This window comes from Macaca thibetana, chromosome 11, assembly GCF_024542745.1.
Source record: "Macaca thibetana thibetana isolate TM-01 chromosome 11, ASM2454274v1, whole genome shotgun sequence".
Lineage (NCBI taxonomy): Eukaryota > Metazoa > Chordata > Mammalia > Primates > Cercopithecidae > Macaca > Macaca thibetana.
This window is the reverse complement of record NC_065588.1, coordinates 14,046,638-14,065,810: the sequence shown is the minus strand read 5'-3', so window position 1 is coordinate 14,065,810 and position 19,173 is coordinate 14,046,638. Positions and strand designations below refer to the sequence as shown.

General features: G+C 40.6%; 1 protein-coding gene across 1 annotated transcript in view; it reads left to right on the top strand.

The window, feature by feature from the left end:
* GRIN2B (glutamate ionotropic receptor NMDA type subunit 2B) overlaps positions 1-19,173 on the top strand; it is a 421,309-nt gene that overhangs the window by 98,298 nt on the left and 303,838 nt on the right. The window contains exon 4 of the mRNA XM_050748224.1: positions 18,262-18,690. Within this exon, the coding sequence (XP_050604181.1) occupies positions 18,280-18,690 (411 nt within the window). The 5' untranslated portion in view covers positions 18,262-18,279. The remainder of the gene's footprint in view (positions 1-18,261; positions 18,691-19,173) is intronic.

Below are 19,173 nucleotides of genomic sequence, written 5' to 3'. Positions count from 1 at the left end.
CAAGCACTACTAAAGAAGAGATAAGATGGTAAATAAACATTGAAAAAAATTTTCACGTCATTAGTTGGCAGGAAATTCAACTCAGAACTACAACGAGCTGAACACCAAATAAAATGAATGAAATTTAACAAAAAGAAAGAAGGACCACAGGCAGGTAAGAAGGAAGAAAAGAACATTCACAAGACTTTGGAAAGAATAGGTTGGTAGGAATGGTAAGAATGTGGAGAAACTGCGGGTGGGAATGCAAAATGGGATAGTCACTTTGGAAAATTTGACGATTAAATATAAATGTTAAAATACTCTAACCAAGAACTCGGCAATCCCAGTGTCAGGTACCTACTTAAGAAAAGTGAAAACATATATCCACACTACAGACCATACATGGACATTATAGCAGCTTTATTCATGATCACCAAAAGTGGAAACACCCTTAATGTCCATCAACAGTGAATCAATAAACATATTTTGATATATCTATACAAAGGAATATTACTCAGCAATGAAAAGGATGAAGTTCGGATACACACAACAATATTGAGGAATTTTAAAAGTTGTTATGTCGGGTGAAGGAAGTCAGACACAAAAGGTTGTATACAATATTATGCCATTTATAGGATGTCTGGGAGAAGCAAAATTATAGAAATCAGATCAGTGATTGTCATGCACAGGAGAGGGCTAAGGGATTGATTATAAAGGAACATGGAAATTTTGGGGTGATGGAAATATTTTATATCTTGGTTATGGTGGTGGTTATATACTGTATATGGTTGTCAAAAACCTATAGAACTATAAACCTGAAAGTGTGAATTTTAATGTATGCAAATTGTACCTCAGTAAACTGGATCTTAAAAGATTTTCATAAATTAAAATTTACATTTATGTATACTGATGTATACATAAATGAATAATGTCTTTGTCACGCCCATTTAGTAATAACAGGCTTCCACATTTGCATAGTATCTTTCAACTTTTAAACTGCTTTCATACCCATTTTCTCATGTAAGTCTCACAACGCTGTGAAACAGGCATTGTTGCTTATATTTTAGAGATGAGCCACTTCCCCGAGGTTCAGAGAGGCTAAGTGATGTGCCTAAGGTCACATAGTAAATCTTACTCAAATCCAGGGATTTTCCACTATTTCTCAGTGTCTCTTTAAAAAATAGATCATATTTGCCAATTTAGAAAAAAAAGTTTTTTATTTGTTTGTTATGGCTTACTTGACTTCTCTTTCCTCCTCTTGATTGGCTGGGAATTCCTGCTTTGGTGCCTTCCATTTATCCTCTGGTCCAGACAAATTCCAGAGAGTTTCCTAGCACTTCACTAGTCCTCTGTCAGAGTTCCATGTTGCCCAAAGGACAGATCTCTCAGGAAAGCTCTCTTGATAAACCCAGAATCTCCTACCTCTCAAGAGCATGCTAGGCCAGGAACTGTGTCCCTTCCTCTTGGCAAATAAGACACATACTATGTTTGTATCTTATGTCTCTAGTTTATCTCTGCATTATTTCTTCATCTATCTCTGGGAGATTTGTGTAAGAAAGACTCATATTGACTCTGGGGTGAGGAGACAGATGGCAGTTTAGAGAGTTGGTGTAGGAATGAATATGTGCACAGGATGATAGAAGAATGAGCGAATTTTAAGGTGTGGATGATTAATGAGATGCAGAGGTAAAGGCTTAGTGACTCTCTCATTAAACTCTGCAGAGCTCAGACTGAATCAGGTATGTTCCTGTCAAGCCACATCACTATCTCTCTATGTAGATTCTTAAGGGAAGAGGAGAATAGGAGAAAAGATGTCAGGTTTTAGAGGAAGGAAAGTGTAGTATGGCAAGCAGGAGAAAATGATTCTGATGGAGATATTTTGATGTAGAATGAGAGGCGAAGCCAGAGAAAAGATGGTTGTTGGAAAACATTAGGATATTGCATTAGGTGATGAAGAAAGAATTTGGTGCTAAAGTAGAGAAAGCAGCAGGTTTGACTTAAGCCTGAATATATATTAAACAAAGGAAAACGACAAGGGCATGTGAAGAGTTTATGAAAACGTTTCAGATGTGTTAACCTTGCAGTGAGGCCAGGCAACTAGGCAGATGGATAGAAGTGTGAAACCAGGCCTTTCTTCTAGTTAAGGAAGAGGAAGTTTTGAGTCATTGACTCCGGTGGAGAGAGGGGATTGGGGGGTCATGGTTATATCCTGGTCTAGGAATGAAACCTGCTGAAGAGACAGGATGAAGTACAAGAGAGAATGGCCCAGGCAAGGTAAGAGAGTAGAGGAAGAGGTGCCGAAGGAGACTGCCGGGTGCAAGGGGACCAAGGAAATGTGGAGAGATTAAGTGTTGAGGTGGATGGTGAATGGGGGAAGAAACAGATGACAAATCTTGTAAAGGATAGCCAGGGAAAATTAGAACAGCAGAAAAAAAGAGGCAAGTGGAGTTGTTCGTGAACATATTTTAAGAATAGAGAAGACGGATTTAAGACACAAGGTGAGGAATAGAACAAAGAGGATGGAGTAGGAGAGGCAAAATGAATAGAACTAAAGTTCTTTCTTTTTTATACATATTCTCATGTGCGCACATGTGCATGCACACCTGTGCACGTGCGCATGCGCGCACGCGCACACACACACACACACACACACACACACACACACACACACACAACCTTATACTCCTTTGTCAGCCAAAGCAAGACAAGAGAGAATTTGAGAACTGAAACAAAGCTGCTTCCAGATGAGAGGTCTCAAAGAGGCTGTGGAACAACCTTTGCATGGCATGAGAGTAAACACAGTAAACAGGAAGGCAAGAGCTGAAGGAGAAGACTTGGGCTAGAGATGAGGGAAGAGAAGCCTCTGTACACAGGGCAGTTGCAGGCAGTAGCCCAGGGTCATTGTACTTAGGTTCATGTGAGCAGAGGGAAGTTTTCGTGTAGAGAAGAAAACTGTTTCCAAGAATATTATTTCAATTGAAAACACTTCAGTGAATGTTATTTTGTAAGCGCTTTAGTTTCCTAATCATGATAAAACTGGGGTCTTCACTTCTCAACAGTGGCAGCTTATTTGCCATTATTGGGAGGCAGGGAAGGAATTTCCATGCTGTAATAAGCCAGCCTAGTTGATTTCCCAAACAGCTCTTGGAGGCAGCTGCGGTTTCAGTCATCTTGGAAGCTGAGGATAAACTGGATTTAGCGATGGGAGATCTGTTCCTCTTCCTCCCGATCTTCCACTGTTTTTGGTTGCATCTCTAGCGTTAAGTCCAAGTGCCAGCTGAGCATCCCCCAATTCCTCGACTTGCCTTTTCAGCTTTTCTCCAAACTCTCCTTCTGTGGGCTCTTGCTCCTGGCCAGGCCATGCTGTTCTTATTCCCCAATATGTTTTGTGTCTCACTTGTTTTCTGACTTAAGGCAGCCTCATTTTTGTACTTTGGCTCCTTTCCTCAGATACCCTCAGTGCTCTTTAGTCCAGCTCAAAAGCTGCTTCCTAATAAAGGCGTCTCCAGGACCCAAGGCCGGGGCAGACCCTCTGCCTTTGTCTTTATACTGCCTTAGCCCTCTCTACGATCCTGACAGTCCTGTGTTGGGGAGTGTGTGTGCTTTTCTGTGCAGGGGTGTCAGGTCCTTGTGGCTGAATTCTGACTCCTTAACACACTTTACAGTGACTCACAGATGGGCACACAATAAGGACATATTGGTTCATTGGACTTTCGAGGACAGAGGGATAGAAGCTGGTATATGAATTTGTAAGTCAAGTTTTCAGCCTTCCACGTTTAATTTAAGGTGGGAGAGTTGCAGGCATCCTGATTGTACTCCCTTTATCTGATTTTGGAGAATTCTGCCCATGGATTCTGGCCTGGCCTGCAGCTGTGTCTAGCAAGTCAGGAAGGAGCTCCATTTGGTCTCAGTGGGGCATGGACAAGGAGGCATTGACTATACCAGCCTGTCCCCCTTGCCATTCCTATGGCGATGGTGGACATGGTCATTCAGGCCTGATATATGTGCTGTTCCAGCAGGGGATCAAGAGGCTGGATTCAGAAAGAGCAGCTACTTGCTTTTGAAAACAGTATAAAATGTGAAGGGTGACCAAATTGCAAGTATATTATTACTATTACAGGAAAAGATTCACAAATAGTTCTCATTTTTTTTTTTTACTATTTCTAATTTCTTTTCTGCATATTAAGAAAAACCACAAAGTTAACTGTCATGTATTTCTTTGAAATATCACCTTTTTGTTTTCTTGTGTTGTTATACAGTCATGTGCCCTATAATGACAGTGGCTGTGTAAGATTATAATACTGTATTGTTACTGCACATCTTCTATGTTAGATGTATTTAGATGCAAAAATCCTTACCACTGTGTTACAATTGCCTACAGTATCCAGTACAGTAACATGCTGTACAGGTTTGTAGCCCAGGAGTAACAGGCTCTCCCATATGGCCTATGTGTGCAAAGCTGTACCATCGAGGTTTGTGTAAATACACTCCATAGTGTTTGCACCATGATGAATTCGCCTAATGATGCATTTCTTAGGACACAGCTCTGTCATTAAACCACACATAATTGTATTTCCTTATACTTTGGTTTCTAATTTATATAGTCAGTAAAAATTGATTCTAAAACTCAAATTTTTTCATGAATCAGATTCCAACCAAATCGAAGAGAAGAATAAAAACTTAGGGCTTCATTAACCAGTTGTTACTTCAGCAAAGTCCCATTTAATGACCACATTTTCCCTGAGTGAAAATGCGCTGCCTTTCTCTGAATTTTATTTTGTAGTCGTTCTAATAATTGCTTGCTGTATTTTTCTGACTCCCAGTGCTTTCACGTTTCTCATTCTCAAAATGCTGACTCGCGACAGTTGTTCTGTTGAAATTGTCTTCAGGTGTTTATCTGTTCTTTGCTGAGAACCAGGCACCTGGAGACCATTACTGCTTATAATGCTGCTCACCAGGGCCTGAGGATAAGCGGGGAGCAGCATCAGAAGAGGCCATACTCGACTTGGTGGTGGAGGTGGTGGTGGTAGAATTCAGGTCTTGCTTTCGCCACTTTGAATCAAAGAAAGCCTCATAGGTATTATTGTGGCACTCAGGAGGAATCTGCATCATTTATAATCAGAGCAGAACACAGAAGCCACACTCAATTTGTTTAATTTGAAGACAGTTCGGTAAAAGGGCTATTTACCAAGGTGTGGACAGAAACCACAAGAAATGGTCTGACATCCTGGAGCTAGTAGCAGCTGGGTGTAGCTACCACCACCTGTGGCCCCGAAGGAGGAAGGTAGGAGTAACTTCTGGAGCCTGGAAATAGGCTGTACAGAGCGAGCCATGGGGAAAGGGTTGCTTAGCAGAAGCTGTGACCTTCAGTCAGGTGATACAACCAGCCCACAGTGAGTGGCAGAAAGGGAAGTGGGTCGGGGGAGTCGATAGCCCTGTCTTAGTCTTGTTCCCACTCATCTCCTGCTTGTGTGGTCTATTGGTGAAACCCACCTGGAAACCAGACGACCGGGAAGTTTACCATACAGTCCAAACAGGTCTGCTTCCCAGGGTCTTAGCTCATAGCAGAGAGTCGATTTTTTTTTTTTTTATTTTGAGACAGTGTCTTGCTCTGTCACCTAGGCTGGAGTACAGTGGTGTGATCTCAGCTCATTGGAACCTCTGCCTCCCCGGTTCAAGCAATTCTCCTGCCTCAGCCTCCCAAGTAGGTGGGACTACAGGTGCGTGCCACCATGCCCGGCTAATTTTTTGTATTTTCAGTAGAGACACGGTTTCACCATGTTAGCCAGGATGGTCTCAATCTCCTGACCTCAAGTGATCCGCCTGCCTCCGCCTCCCAAAGTGCTGGGATTATGGGTGTGAGCCACAGTGCCTGGCCTGAGAGTAGATCTTAAGTGGTGAGTGGGAGACCAGAATTCACAGAATTTTAAAGCTGGAAGAGACTTCAAGAACCAGTCCATTTCTCTTATTTCACAGATCAGGAAATAGAGCCACAGGCGTGTTAGTGGCAGAATTGTAACAGGGCCTAACAATTTCCTCAGTCTGTGTGCCTCCTACCCCACTATTCTACTCATCCTGTAATTTGGGAGAAAGGAGAGAGAGGAGGAAGGGCAAGAACAACTGAAGAGTAAAGCTTCAACTTATAATAAATGCTTCAAATAGGTGCTCAGTTACACAGGTAACGTCAGAGGGATTTTAACGAGTTCACAATTCGGTTATGCTTAGTCGTGTGGCTAACAACTGTGTTTATTGGTGGGAATAATGGTGGAAATTTGTATTAGGAAATATGTGATGCACCTATAGTTGGCTGGATAACCAGCCAGCTGAAATAATGCAGCTTTTGTTCCCTATTGACACTGGCCTAGCTACAGGGCTGTCTTTGAGGTGTGGTCTCAAAAGCTTGTTTTAAACCTTGGCTCTGAGATGAAGTCTGAGTCATACTTGGGTGCCATGTTCCATCAGCAGAACCATCCTATAGCTCAGAGACCGAGGGAAACGGGGCTAATTTAAGCTCACACACATGCAAGTCTCGTATAAACATTGATTTACACATACAAATATACATCCAGATACATAGGCAATTACCAACTAACAACATTGACCTAGAAATGATCCCTATATATCAAGAAGTTGGAAATGGTATTGGTGTTTATTGTATTGCCTTTTTATTATGATAACCCTTGGGAAATGGAAGACCTAGAACAGTGCCTTTGTTTATGATCAGTGGAGTTAGAGAATGAGTGGAGTTGGAGAGTTGCCGCTCATTATTGGTCTGGTTCATTCATTAATGTCATTAACAAATGTTCGTTGTGCACCTACCATATGCCACATGCTTTGCCAAGTGCTGGAGATAGATAAATAAGACACAGTGCCTGCCTCATTTCATTAGGGTTTACAAGAAAAGCCTTGTTACTAGCAAAAGCAGTGAGTGTGGGTTCTGCCTTTCCTGTACTTCCATACTCCTTTCCAATACTCTTTGTGATTGAAGATATTGATTCCAAATCTGAAGTGTGATTATTCTGATGTCAGTAATATGACAGTTGAAGCTGTCATATTACTTTGCATAAAATTTGGTGGCTATTTGGTGGCTGGTAGGAGGGAGGGAATGAAGAAGTAGGTGCTGGCTCTCCCTGGGATTAGAATTTATTTTAAGTATTGTTTACATTAGCCATGAGATTGTCACTTACAGACTTTTTAAAACAACCTATTTCTAAGGTCAGTAGAAATTGTGCTAAAGCCAGGGAAGGAGGTGGGAGGGAAGGAGCTCTTTGACTCCTTTCTAAGTAATTGGAGTCAACAGAAGCTCCTTATCTGCCTCTGAACAGAATATATTCACATTCAATGAATAAATATCAGGTAACCGCATTGTGCTAGATGCTTTCAAGTAAATTGTTTAATATTCACAACAACTCTGTAAGGTGAGGATAATAATTCCTATTTTATAAAGAAGAAAATGAGGTCTAGGTAATTTAAGTTACTCTCTTCCTTCCCCCCAAGATAAGTGTCAAAGCCAGGTTTCAATTCTAGCTCTTTGGACTTCAGGTCCTTGCTTTCTTCACAAGATCATAAGGATCTTCTAAATGATATTTTATTGCTTTTGTAATTTCAATCTGCCGTTTTCACTACTATTTCCTACTCATCTGTTTGTCCTTAGCTCGTTACTCTCCTGATCTCTCAGCACTGGGCATGCTCTGTCACAGCCTTCTCACATGATACCGTAATTTCCTGTTTATTTGTTTGTCTTGACCACTAGCCTAATGGCTGCTTGGAGATAGGATCCCATTCCCATTCTGTGTTGGATCCTGTCTCCTAGCACATTCCCTGGCATGTGGAAAATGTTCAACAAACTTTTGTCGAATGAATCGGTCTTCACAGTGATTCTGCGAAGGCAGTAGTTATCTCACACTTTGCAGAGTTAGAGAGGTAAAGATCACACAGCAAATTAAGAATAAATGTTAAAAGTGAGTCCATTAACTCTAAAGCTTTGCTCTCTCCATTACAAAACAACATGATTATTATTGCAGAAGAGGCTTTGTTGAGGGATGCAATGGCTTGGAATATGTCTAGGCTATAGAGAAGATTGTTTTGGGGGTTGGGGCTTGGAAGTAGCCTTCTTCAACACCTATATTTTATTTTTTACTTTTGTTTTTTTTTTGAGACAGAGTCTCACTCTGTCACCAGACTGGAGTGCAGTGGTGCCATCTTGGCTCACTGCAACCTCCGCCTCCTGGGTTCAGGTGATTCTCCTGCCTTAGCCTCCCAACTAGCTGGGACTACAGGTTCTCACCACTGCGCCCGGCTAATTTTTGTATTTTTAGTAGAGATGGGGTTTCACCATGTTGGCCAGGATGGTCTCGATCTCTTTACCTCGTGATCCACCCACCTCAGCCTCCCAAAGTGCTGGGATTACTAAAGTACTGTAAGCCACAGTGCCCGTCCATTTTATTTTATTTTATTATTATTTTTTATTTTATTCAACTTTTAAGTTCTGGGGTATATGTGCAGGATGTGCAGGTTTGTTACATAGGTAAACTTATAAATGGGAGCTGAACGATGAGAACACATGGATACATGGGGGGAGGAATACACACTGGGGCCTGTGGGTGGGGAGGGGGTGGGGGAGGGAGAGCATCAGGAAGAATAGCTAATGGATGCTGGGCTTAATACCAAGGTGATGGGTTGATGTGTGCAGCAAACCCCTATGGCAGATATTTACCTATGTAACTCCTACATTTTAAATCTCCTCTAGTGCAGGCTGTTTATCTGCAGCTCAGAACACCACTGTTTTCTGGGTAGATGCCTATAGGTTTGGTGGTCTGTCCCCTATTCCCTGCTCTCTGTAGTCCTTCCAGTATCTTCCTTTGACTCCTTCCCAGCTGAGATTTTCCTGCTGCCCTGCTCCTGTGCTTCTCCTTTTATCATCTGCTTATTTTCACTGCCCGTCCCCCTCTTAATAGACAGCGACAAGCCAATAATTTTTATTAACACTTGAAAATGCTATTTTGCTGTTAAACCAATACACACAATTGCCCTAATCTGCTGCCAAATGGTAATAATCGGAATCAGGTTTCAAAAGGTTTGGATTTCAGCAGGGCTGCCCATGCTGTCCTTGGAGGCCTATAAATTAATTATAATTAAGAACTGTGTGCAGATATTAGGAGAGGAACTTTGAGCAATTTTGATGTCTGCTCTTGCAGAATATTAAGGAAAAAAGAAAAACCTGTGAGTGTTTGCTGCTGGTGAGAGTACTGATAATCATCTACGTTTGTATTACAAATTTCTATTAAAATGCACACATGTAAAGTGATTTATAATCCTTTATTAGTTATCTGTACAAACCTCGTATCAAGAATCTGGGTGACAGTAGATGTGATACTTCTGCTTTGTGCCTACAGCAGGGAAGAACAGCTCAGATAGAAAAACCTGGCTTGAGCCACTGGAAGTGTTGTAAGGACAAGAAGGAGCCCAGGCGACAGGTCTGGTTGAACTAAGAATGAGAAGGCTCTTACTCAGGAGAGGTTCTAGGAAAGATTTGGCAGAAATACTGCTGCCAGGAGATCCAGTATCACCTTTGCTTTTGGCAGTGTTGGGGCCATCTTCTCCTAGGGGTCTACAGGAGCTGGGGGTCTTAGGATGGGCATCCTTACATGCATTATATAAGAGGACTTGATGGTTCATCTGCTGGCTCAAAGATTTGGATAATCAGAGCCTGTACCTTTTCCCCCTCTCCCATCTGTCCTGTTCTTCTGTCATCAAATATTTTCCCAGAAACAGCTTTAATGAAGGCTTTGATTTTCTGTTTCCATTATTAGTGTGGCTGTGATATGTTGAAATCAATTTGGGGTTAATTCCCTGGAGGACTATATTTTGGTGAGTAAATACCCCAACTCCAGGACCAAGGAGGCCTGTTTATTGTCATGTGGGTCACTCAGTGACAAATGAATTGGACGTGTATCTAGCATGTCCAGGGAGATATTTCTTTCTCCACTGGTTCCACAGGGGCACAGTCTCAGCCCCTTGCCTCCATGCCCCAGACTCTCAGGATTTCTTACTTTGCTCCTTTCTGAAGAAAGAACAGGGCAAGGGAGCTCAAAACCTTGAAAAGAGTAATGGATGATGGGAAGAGTGTGAGAGGGAGGAAAATAACAGAACACAGAAGTGTAGGTTCCAAGTCAATTGAAATCAAAGATTGGTGCCTTTTATGTGTTATTTCTACAGATTTGGATGATATTTAGTAGTTTAGCAGACACTAAGTGCATTTAGAGGATTGAAATTGGATTTTCAAATGCCCTGAATATATAGATGCCATTTGACAAAAATAGATATTGGTCTTGTACTTATTAGTGATACTGAAAAGTGGATGTCATCTGTGATACTCCCATTTCCTACCTCAGATGGTTGATGAATGCATGTATTGCCTAAGCTAAGCATTCTGACTCAAGATCATTTCTTTGGTTCAACATTTGCCCTGCTTCTCTAGATTTAAATTTAGAAGGTGTAACTTAAAACTTTAATTGACTTGGAACTTAAAATTCTTAAAAATATATTAATTAAAAATTATTTTGGATCTGTTCTGCAGAATTGAGTCAACCATACTTCTCAGTTCATAGCACACTTTCATTATAGGTTCAGATAAGGACACTGTGTTCAATAGTTCTTTGTGTACCTTTATCTTTTCTTATATATTTTAGAATAAATTTATAACATTTCTTTTAAAATCTTACTATTATTTTGATAAGAATTGGCTTGAAATTGTAGAAAATAGAACTTAAAATACTATGATATCACATTCATGAATGTGGTATATGGTTACATTGTTTGGGTCTTCTTTCAAATCTTTTAATAAAGTTTTCAAATTTTTGCTGTAGAGGTCTTGTTAAGACTTCTGCTAATTCCTAAATAGATTGCAGTTTTTGGATGTACCCACTAGGTAAAGGCTGATGATCTCTTGATTTCCTATTATCAAAGAGTTATTTTTTTATGTGTTTGTTTTAAACACAATTTAACATTTCTATCATATATAAGTGTTTCCCTTAGTCAAGTGTGTTATCTGCATTTTTTTGAGATATTCGTGTAAATATCTCATTTAGTTCTCTAATGTGAATTATTTTGATATATATTCTGAAGTTAAGCCATTCTTGCATTTCAGGTATAAACCACAATTGATCATGGTGACTATGATTACTATTTTAAAAATATACTGTGTTTTAGTTAGCTTTTTTTTTTTTCCCCCTCAGTCGGAGCCTTGCTCTGTTGCCAGGCTGGAGTGCAGTGGCGTGATCTCGGCTAACTGCAAGCTCCAACTCTGTTGTTGAAGGGATTCTCCTGCCTCAGCCTCCTGAGTAGCTGGGATTAGAGGCATGTGCCACCACGCCCAGCTAATTTTTTGTATTTTTAGTGTTTTTAGTGATCTGCCCACTTCGACCTCCCAAAGTGCTGGGATTACAGATGTGAGCCACTGTGCCTGACCACTAATTTTTAAGGTTTGGTTTTTTTTTCCCCCCTTTATGTCCATAAGTAGAAGGGATTTACAATAATCTTTTCTTATAATTATCTGAATCTAGAATCAAGCTTTCCTTCTTTTTCTTTTTGTTCCACTTTTATGAGAAAGGCTCGTTTCTTCCTTAAAAGTTTGATATACTTAATCTATAAAGTCATCTGTACCACTTTTGCTTCTTTTTATTTTGGCAGAGGTGGGGTGGGATGGTGGGATAATTGGGTGGGGAGTGGAGGACTAGGGTAGGGAGTAGTTTTGATGAATTAGGGGTGTAGGCTTTAATAACAATTTTTAAATTTCTAAAACTTAATTCAAATGTTCTACATTCTTTTAAGTCCCTTTCCCTATTTGTCATTTTTATTACATATTACACATTAAATGGAAAAGTAACTAGTTTTTATAATATTCATTATTTCAAAATTTCTATTATATATGTTATTATTTTCTCTTTCATTTGCATTTTCTCTACTTTATTCTTGATTCATCTTGTCAGGACTTGATGTCTTTTAAAAGATCAGTTTTGTTTTTTGTGTTTCTTTTTTTTTTTTTTTTGAGACGGAGTCTCGCTCTGTCACCCAGACTGGAGTGCAGTGGCGCGATCTCGGCTCACTGCAAGCTCCGCCTCCCGGGTTCATGCCATTCTCCTGCCTCAGCCTCCGGAGTAGCTGGGACTACAGGCGCCCGCCACCACGCCCGGTTAATTTCTTTTTTTGTATTTTTAGTAGAGACGGGGTTTCACCGTCTTGTGCTTCATTCGTTTTCTTGTTTATTAGGGTTGACTGTTAAGTTTTTAATGCAATAAGTGAAAACAATTATAATTAATCACATTTGATTTTCTTGGTTTATTATAGATGTATTTAAAGGTGTACTTTTCTCTCTAAACTGCTTTAATTGTCCTCTAGAAATTCTGACATTTAGTATTTTCTTTTTTTTTTTTTTTTTTTTTTTTTTGAGACGGAGTCTCGCTCTGTCACCCAGGCTGGAGTGCAGTGGCCGGATCTCAGCTCACTGCAAGCTCCGCCTCCCGGGTTCACGCCATTCTCCAGCCTCAGCCTCCCGAGTAGCTGGGACTACAGGCGCCCGCCGCCTCGCCCGGCTAATTTTTTGTATTTCTTAATAGAGACGGGGTTTCACCGTGTTAGCCAGGATGGTCTCGATCTCCTGACCTCGTGATCCGCCCGTCTCGGCCTCCCAAAGTGCTGGGATTACAGGCTTGAGCCACCGCGCCCGGCACATTTAGTATTTTCATTGTTATTCTCTTCAAAGGAATTTTAGTTTCCCTTAAAATTTCCTTTTTAATTTTATAGTTATTTAATTACAAGTTTTTTTTAAAAAGATTTTGGATATGTAGTATTTTTGGTACCTTTAAAAATGTGCTTTTAGGCTGGGCACAGTGGCTCACGCCTGTAATCCCAGCACTTTGGGAGGCCGAGGCTGGCGGATCCTGAAGTCAGCAGATTGAAACCATCCTGGCTAACACGGCGAAACCCCGTCTCTACTAAAAATACAAAAAATTAGCCAGGTGTGGTGGTGGGTGCCTGTGGTCCCAGCTACTTGGGAGGCTGAGGTAGGAGAATGGCGTGAACCTGGGAGGCGGAGCTTGCAGTGAACCGAGATAGCATCACTGCACTCCAGCCTGGGTGACAGAGCAAGACTCTGGCTCAAAAAAAAAAAAAAAAAAGTACTTTTAATGTAATCACATTATGGAAAAATGACAATTGATTTCATATTGATTTTTTAAAATCTATTGATGTATTTTTGTAGATTTAATATTTTTCATGTATGTACTTAAAAAGAACATCTATTCTCTATTCTATATGCATTTCTAGGTATCCGAACTAGTTCAAACTTGTAACTCATGCTTTAAAAAAATCTTTTATGTCTTAGTTAATAAGATCTTTTGTCAGTTGGATTTGTCTGTTTCTTCCCATGTAAATTTTAGTTGTTGCCTTATACATGAATATGTGTTCATAATGATTGCATCTTCCTGGTACCTATATGTGATATCACTTAATGTCCCTTTTGATGTTTTTGCCTTTGAATTTTATTTTGTCTTGATATTAAAATTTCGATAGATACTACCACTTTGGCCTCCAAAAAGGTTATACTCCTGTTCCATTATATGAGAATTCTTGTTTCCCCACTCTCTAATGTGACACATTTTAAGCCTATGTCTCCTAACTTTCTGTCTTTATTGGTAGCTTGGGAAACTGGGCCTGATACATAGTTCTGGCATTTTAATATTAACTTCACTCACTGCCTGTCATATTCCAGTCATAATCTCCTTAATTGAATCACTCTAAATAATGTCCTGACTGCATTAAAGGATGGTGCTTGGAATATTTTTGACTTAATTATTGATTAAGTCACATTTTATATCCTTCCAGTTGGGATTGCCCCAGGACTCAGTTTTCTAAGGACAGGGTTGGCCTGGCTTCCCACCCAGATGTGTCTTCCCTTAGAGCCTGCTCTGAGCAAAGTGTAGACTGTTTCCTGCTATAGTTACCCTGTACCAGTTACCGGCATGAAGATAAGCTCCTGTGGCCTTTTGTTTACTGTGGATCTCGGGATCACTTAGCCTAAGCTTCAAGGATGCAAAGAGCCAAATGAGTGAACAGTCAACTCTCTAATCCTGCTGCTTTGTTGCTAGTCCTGCTGGTGCACCCTGGTTTCTGAATTCATGGCATGATTTGGATATGCTGAGCTCCACTGATTCCCAATACTGGCCCTGGCTGGAGTGACTCTTGAATTAATCTACATGACTAGTAAGCTGTCAGTGGAGGTCGCTGCTACCCCGAGGCCATTGTGTGACATCATCTTCAGGGATTATATCGCTCAGGGAACTAATATCTTTTGCCCCATGCGAGTTTCCTCTTAACATTCCTTTCAGCCTCTGTCTGCCATTCTTTCACCCTCACCTCCCACACACTCACTTTGTGCTATCATAAATAGCTAGGCTCCTTGAACAGCTTCTATAGAAGCTTAAACGTAATATCCTTTGCATCTGTAGAGTATTTTAGATTCTTCAAAGCACTTCCATATACATATTTTCATTTGATCTTCACAAAAATCTTTCAGGTATGTAGGTTAGGTATATTATCCTGGTTTCACCGATGATAGCATAGAGATGGTAATTAGGTGACTCGCCCATCCTCAGGCACTGTGTTAACGCAGAACTGGTATTAAAACACCAGTTGGTTTTGGTTGGTGATTTCATTCATTCATTCATTCATTCATTCATTCATTCACTCAACACTCATATTATACTGAGAGGCCCTGGAAGGGAATGAGGAAGGGCTTTGGATCCAGACAAACTTGGGTTTGAAAATTGATGCCATCCCTTATTAGCTGTGTAATATTGGTCATGTACTTAACTCTCAGTTTTCTCATTTGTGATAAAGGGAAAGTATGACTTCCAATGTTTTTGTGAGTATCTAATAATGCATGAAAATTACCTGGCAATAGTAATATCTGGCACACAGCAGGTTGAACTATTATAGGTCAAAAATGGTCAAATATTAACAATTTTATATGGTTCAACCTAATGGTAGAAACTCAATATTGGCCACCATTCATTGAGTCCTTCCTTATTGCATATAGGCACTGTTAGAGTTCAAGAATATGAATAAAGTGAGGCAACATTTTCTTTATGGGTCTGTGTCTGTGTCTTGTGCTAGACCATGGTCCTGAAGGATAGAATCTGTATCTGTTGCATCCTCACCACTAAAAAAAAAAAAAAGAAAAAAGAAAAAAAAGTTCACTAGGTTATAAGTGCTCAATAAATGCTTACTGAACTGAAAAAGTCCCTACTCACAAGGAGGTTATCAACTAGTTAAAGTAGGTGGACACATCATCATATATTGATAATAAAAGCTTATGCATATTTAGATAAATACATGCAGGCTATGGTGAGAGCTCAAAGGAAGCAATGCTCAATTCTACAGGGGGAGCAAGACTTCCTAGAGCAGGTGCATCAAGACTTACCATGGTCTCTGTGAGGAAGGGAGCAAAGCCACTCTGCTTATCTTGAACTACATGCTTTCTCTCAACGAATCCTCTTTTAATGTTTGAAATTGAGTCTGTATTCAAAGTAGCCTCTTTTTTTGTCTCACAGACCCTCTGTTACTGTTATCTCCCATAATGTATTGCTTTGTAAAGTGCTTCGCTGTATCCTGAGTATAAATGAGATGCTCTGTAAAACCAGACGCTATTCTTTGGGTGTCACAACTAGCCATTGCATAGCCAAAGATAATATATTGTGTGAGACAAAATAGAAGAACACAAGAGATATTTTAGAGAGCAAATAAAACATCAAAGTGGGAGAGTGGAGTACATTAAAGTTAATAAACTGTCATGGCAGAGTGGGCCACTTTTAAATGTGAAGGAAACTAATTTAGTGACTTATAACTAGGATTAGAATACCACTGGAATGAAGTTAGCCTATAGTTTTGCCAAATGGTAAATCTTTTGGCTTTCCTTGAGAACCAGTCATTGGAATTGAACTCTGTGTGTGTGTGTGTGTGTGTGTGTGTGTGTGTGTGTGTGTGTGTGTATGTAGTTTGTGCACAGCTCTTTGTGGTGCTAAACCCCTTCTGCTTCCTCTGAATATCAGTCCTACTCAATTGTCTATCTAGTGTTGCTTTCCTTTAAGTTCTGGGAGGAGGAATTCAGGCCATGGTTCCCCTGCTAAATTGGATACAGTCCATCAGCAAAGGTTTCCAGGGCTTGTGGAGTCATTCTCTGTTTTCACAGAGACACTGAGATCAGAAAACTTTCAGCAGTAAACTTTGCTCAGGCATGAACCACTGAGCTACTCATCTTATTTGCGAGAGAAAGACAAGGCAATCAATACAGGCCTCCTTCTTGGCAGTGTTGAAGGATGACTACACCAGTAAAAGTTCCAAAATGTTTTATGCCAAGAACTGGATTGGATGTTGTGCTTCTTCAGCCACAAAATGTCCCCAGCATCTTGCTCCCGAATCATTAACGCCCTTTGCAGTCAAGACTGACTGCTCAGCCCGAACACTTCCTTATCTTTCTTTCTTCAGTACCTTCATGATTTTTAAAATTAGCTAATCTCTCAACATTTTTAGATTTTTAATCTCTTACCATTTTTTTTTTTTTGAAACAAGCAGGAGATCTGAAGCAGCATTTTTATCCTTGATTGCATGCTGTCTCTCTCTTTGTAGAAGAATGCGAATCTGGTTTTGGTTCTGGGTGCAGTTTGTAGAATATTGCCTTGGAGTATTAAAATGCTGTGTTTATGTATTGGCATGCTGGTGTTATAATGCTGCTAACCTTGGATAATTACATAACTGTGTTGAGCTTCTGTTTTTCTACTTGATAAATGGGAATAAAATGTCTAATTTATAGGGTGTCCATGAAGATCAGAGAGATTATATATGACAAAATGCCTAACACAGTGTGCAGCATAAAAAGATGTACAATAAATGATTTTTAATTTTTTTTTAATTTTTTATGGATTCGGGCAGTACATGCATGCTTTTGTTACATGGATATATTGTATAGTGGTGAAATCTGGGCTTTTTAGTGTAGCTGTCACCCGAATAGTGAACATTGATTATTTAAAATAAAGCAACATAAGCAGAACTAGTTATATTAAGAGGACCTCTTGGAGAATGATGAGAAGCTTAGAGAGAGATGGCCAAGGCTTATATTCTATAGAGCGTTATGTCCTTAGTCTGCTGCATAGAGTAAGATTTGGGTTATATGTGGAAGTAAAAAAGGAGTTCTTTGTAGGTAAAAGGTGGTAAATTATATGAAATTATATGAATTATATGAAAATACGGCATCAGTCATTTTAGAGAAGTCATGGCTATAGGATGGCAGCAGAAAAAAAGGAACATTTTTCAAATGTGGCTGCCAATGGTATTTAAGTTTCTGTATTTTGGTGCATAAATAGATCGGAGTAATATGTGTTCCTTATGATAATTGGTTATATGAGAGGCAGTTCCATGTAGTGTAATGGAACACATATTGGAATACAAAAGTCAGAAGATCTGGGTTCAGGTTTGTTTCACTTAATTGATTGGTACATGGTCTTAGAACACTTATCTTCTTTGAGCCTTGGTGTCAACATTTATAAAATGGGGATGATAATGTTTTTCTTATTTTATTCCCTACTGGGTCATTGTAAGGATCAATTGAGGCAATGTTTTAAAAATACTAGTCATGTATCAGTTGTTCTTGTAATTTAATATTAAGAGCCAGATACTAACAAGGTTACTAAAGAATTTTCTGGCTGTCATCTTCATTGAGGCAAACATAAGGTGAAGGCAGCAAGAATGCAGGGCTTGTGTACCTATAGCCCCCCCACATCCAGTTTATCCAGCCCATGTTCTGTTGCTCACCTCTGCTGAGTATGTTTTTATGCTCACTTTGCCTGGCCTTGCCGTCCCTGAGCCCAAGAACAGTACTAGGGTGGGCTGTAACAGGAGGGCCAGGAGACTCGTGTATGCATACCTGCATGGCTACCTGGACCACTCACAATCTCTTTTCCTCTTTTGTCTGTCTGTAGCTGCCAATGACTATAGCAATAGCACCTTTTATTGCCTTGCTCAGGGATTTCTGAGGTTTTTGAAAGTTTCATTTTCTCTCATTCTGCAGAGGAAAGACCAGAGATAAGACAGTAGGCTGGAAGATGGAGTTGGTTTTGGTGCTCAATGAAAAGAGATAAGGTCCTTGAATTGCAGTAGCTAGCCTCTTCTAAGACAGGTTACATGGTGTGGGTCCTATTTTAACTCCCTCTCTCTTTGTGTTTGCAGGGAGTCGACGAGTTGAAGATGAAGCCCAGAGCGGAGTGCTGTTCTCCCAAGTTCTGGTTGGTGTTGGCTGTCCTGGCCGTGTCAGGCAGCAGAGCTCGTTCTCAGAAGAGCCCCCCCAGCATTGGCATTGCTGTCATCCTCGTGGGCACTTCCGACGAGGTGGCCATCAAGGATGCCCACGAGAAAGATGATTTCCACCATCTCTCCGTGGTGCCTCGGGTGGAACTGGTAGCCATGAATGAGACTGACCCAAAGAGCATCATCACCCGCATCTGTGATCTCATGTCTGACCGGAAGATCCAGGGGGTGGTGTTTGCTGATGACACAGACCAGGAAGCCATCGCCCAGATCCTCGATTTCATTTCTGCACAGACTCTCACCCCTATCCTGGGCATCCACGGGGGCTCCTCTATGATAATGGCAGATAAGGTAAAACGGGGCTGCAACAAGAAGGGCCTGGGGGTTTGTACTGAGGACTAAACCATGCATTTGTTTTCCTGTAAAACTTGGTTGTTAATGATGGAAGGTAACCAGATTACATTGAGAGCGTGGGTAGGCCAGCAATTAATCCTTTTTTTTTTTTTTTTTTTTTTGAGACAAAGTTTTGCTCTTGTTGCCCAGGCTAGAGTGCAATGATGCGATCTTGGCTCACTGCAACCTCCGCCTCCCAGGTTCAAGTGATTCTCCTGCCTCAGCCTCCCTAGTAGCTGGGATTACAGGCGCCTGCCACCAAGCCCAGCTAATTTTTGTATTTTTAGTAGAGACAGGGTTTCAGCGTGTGATCCACCTGCCTCAGCCTCCCAAAGCGCTGGGATTGCAGGCGTGAGCCACTGTGCCCAGCAATCTTTTAAAGATGAAAGTGAGGGAAAGGTGCTGGCATCTAGAAACTCCTATAGTTTTGAAAATTTTTTT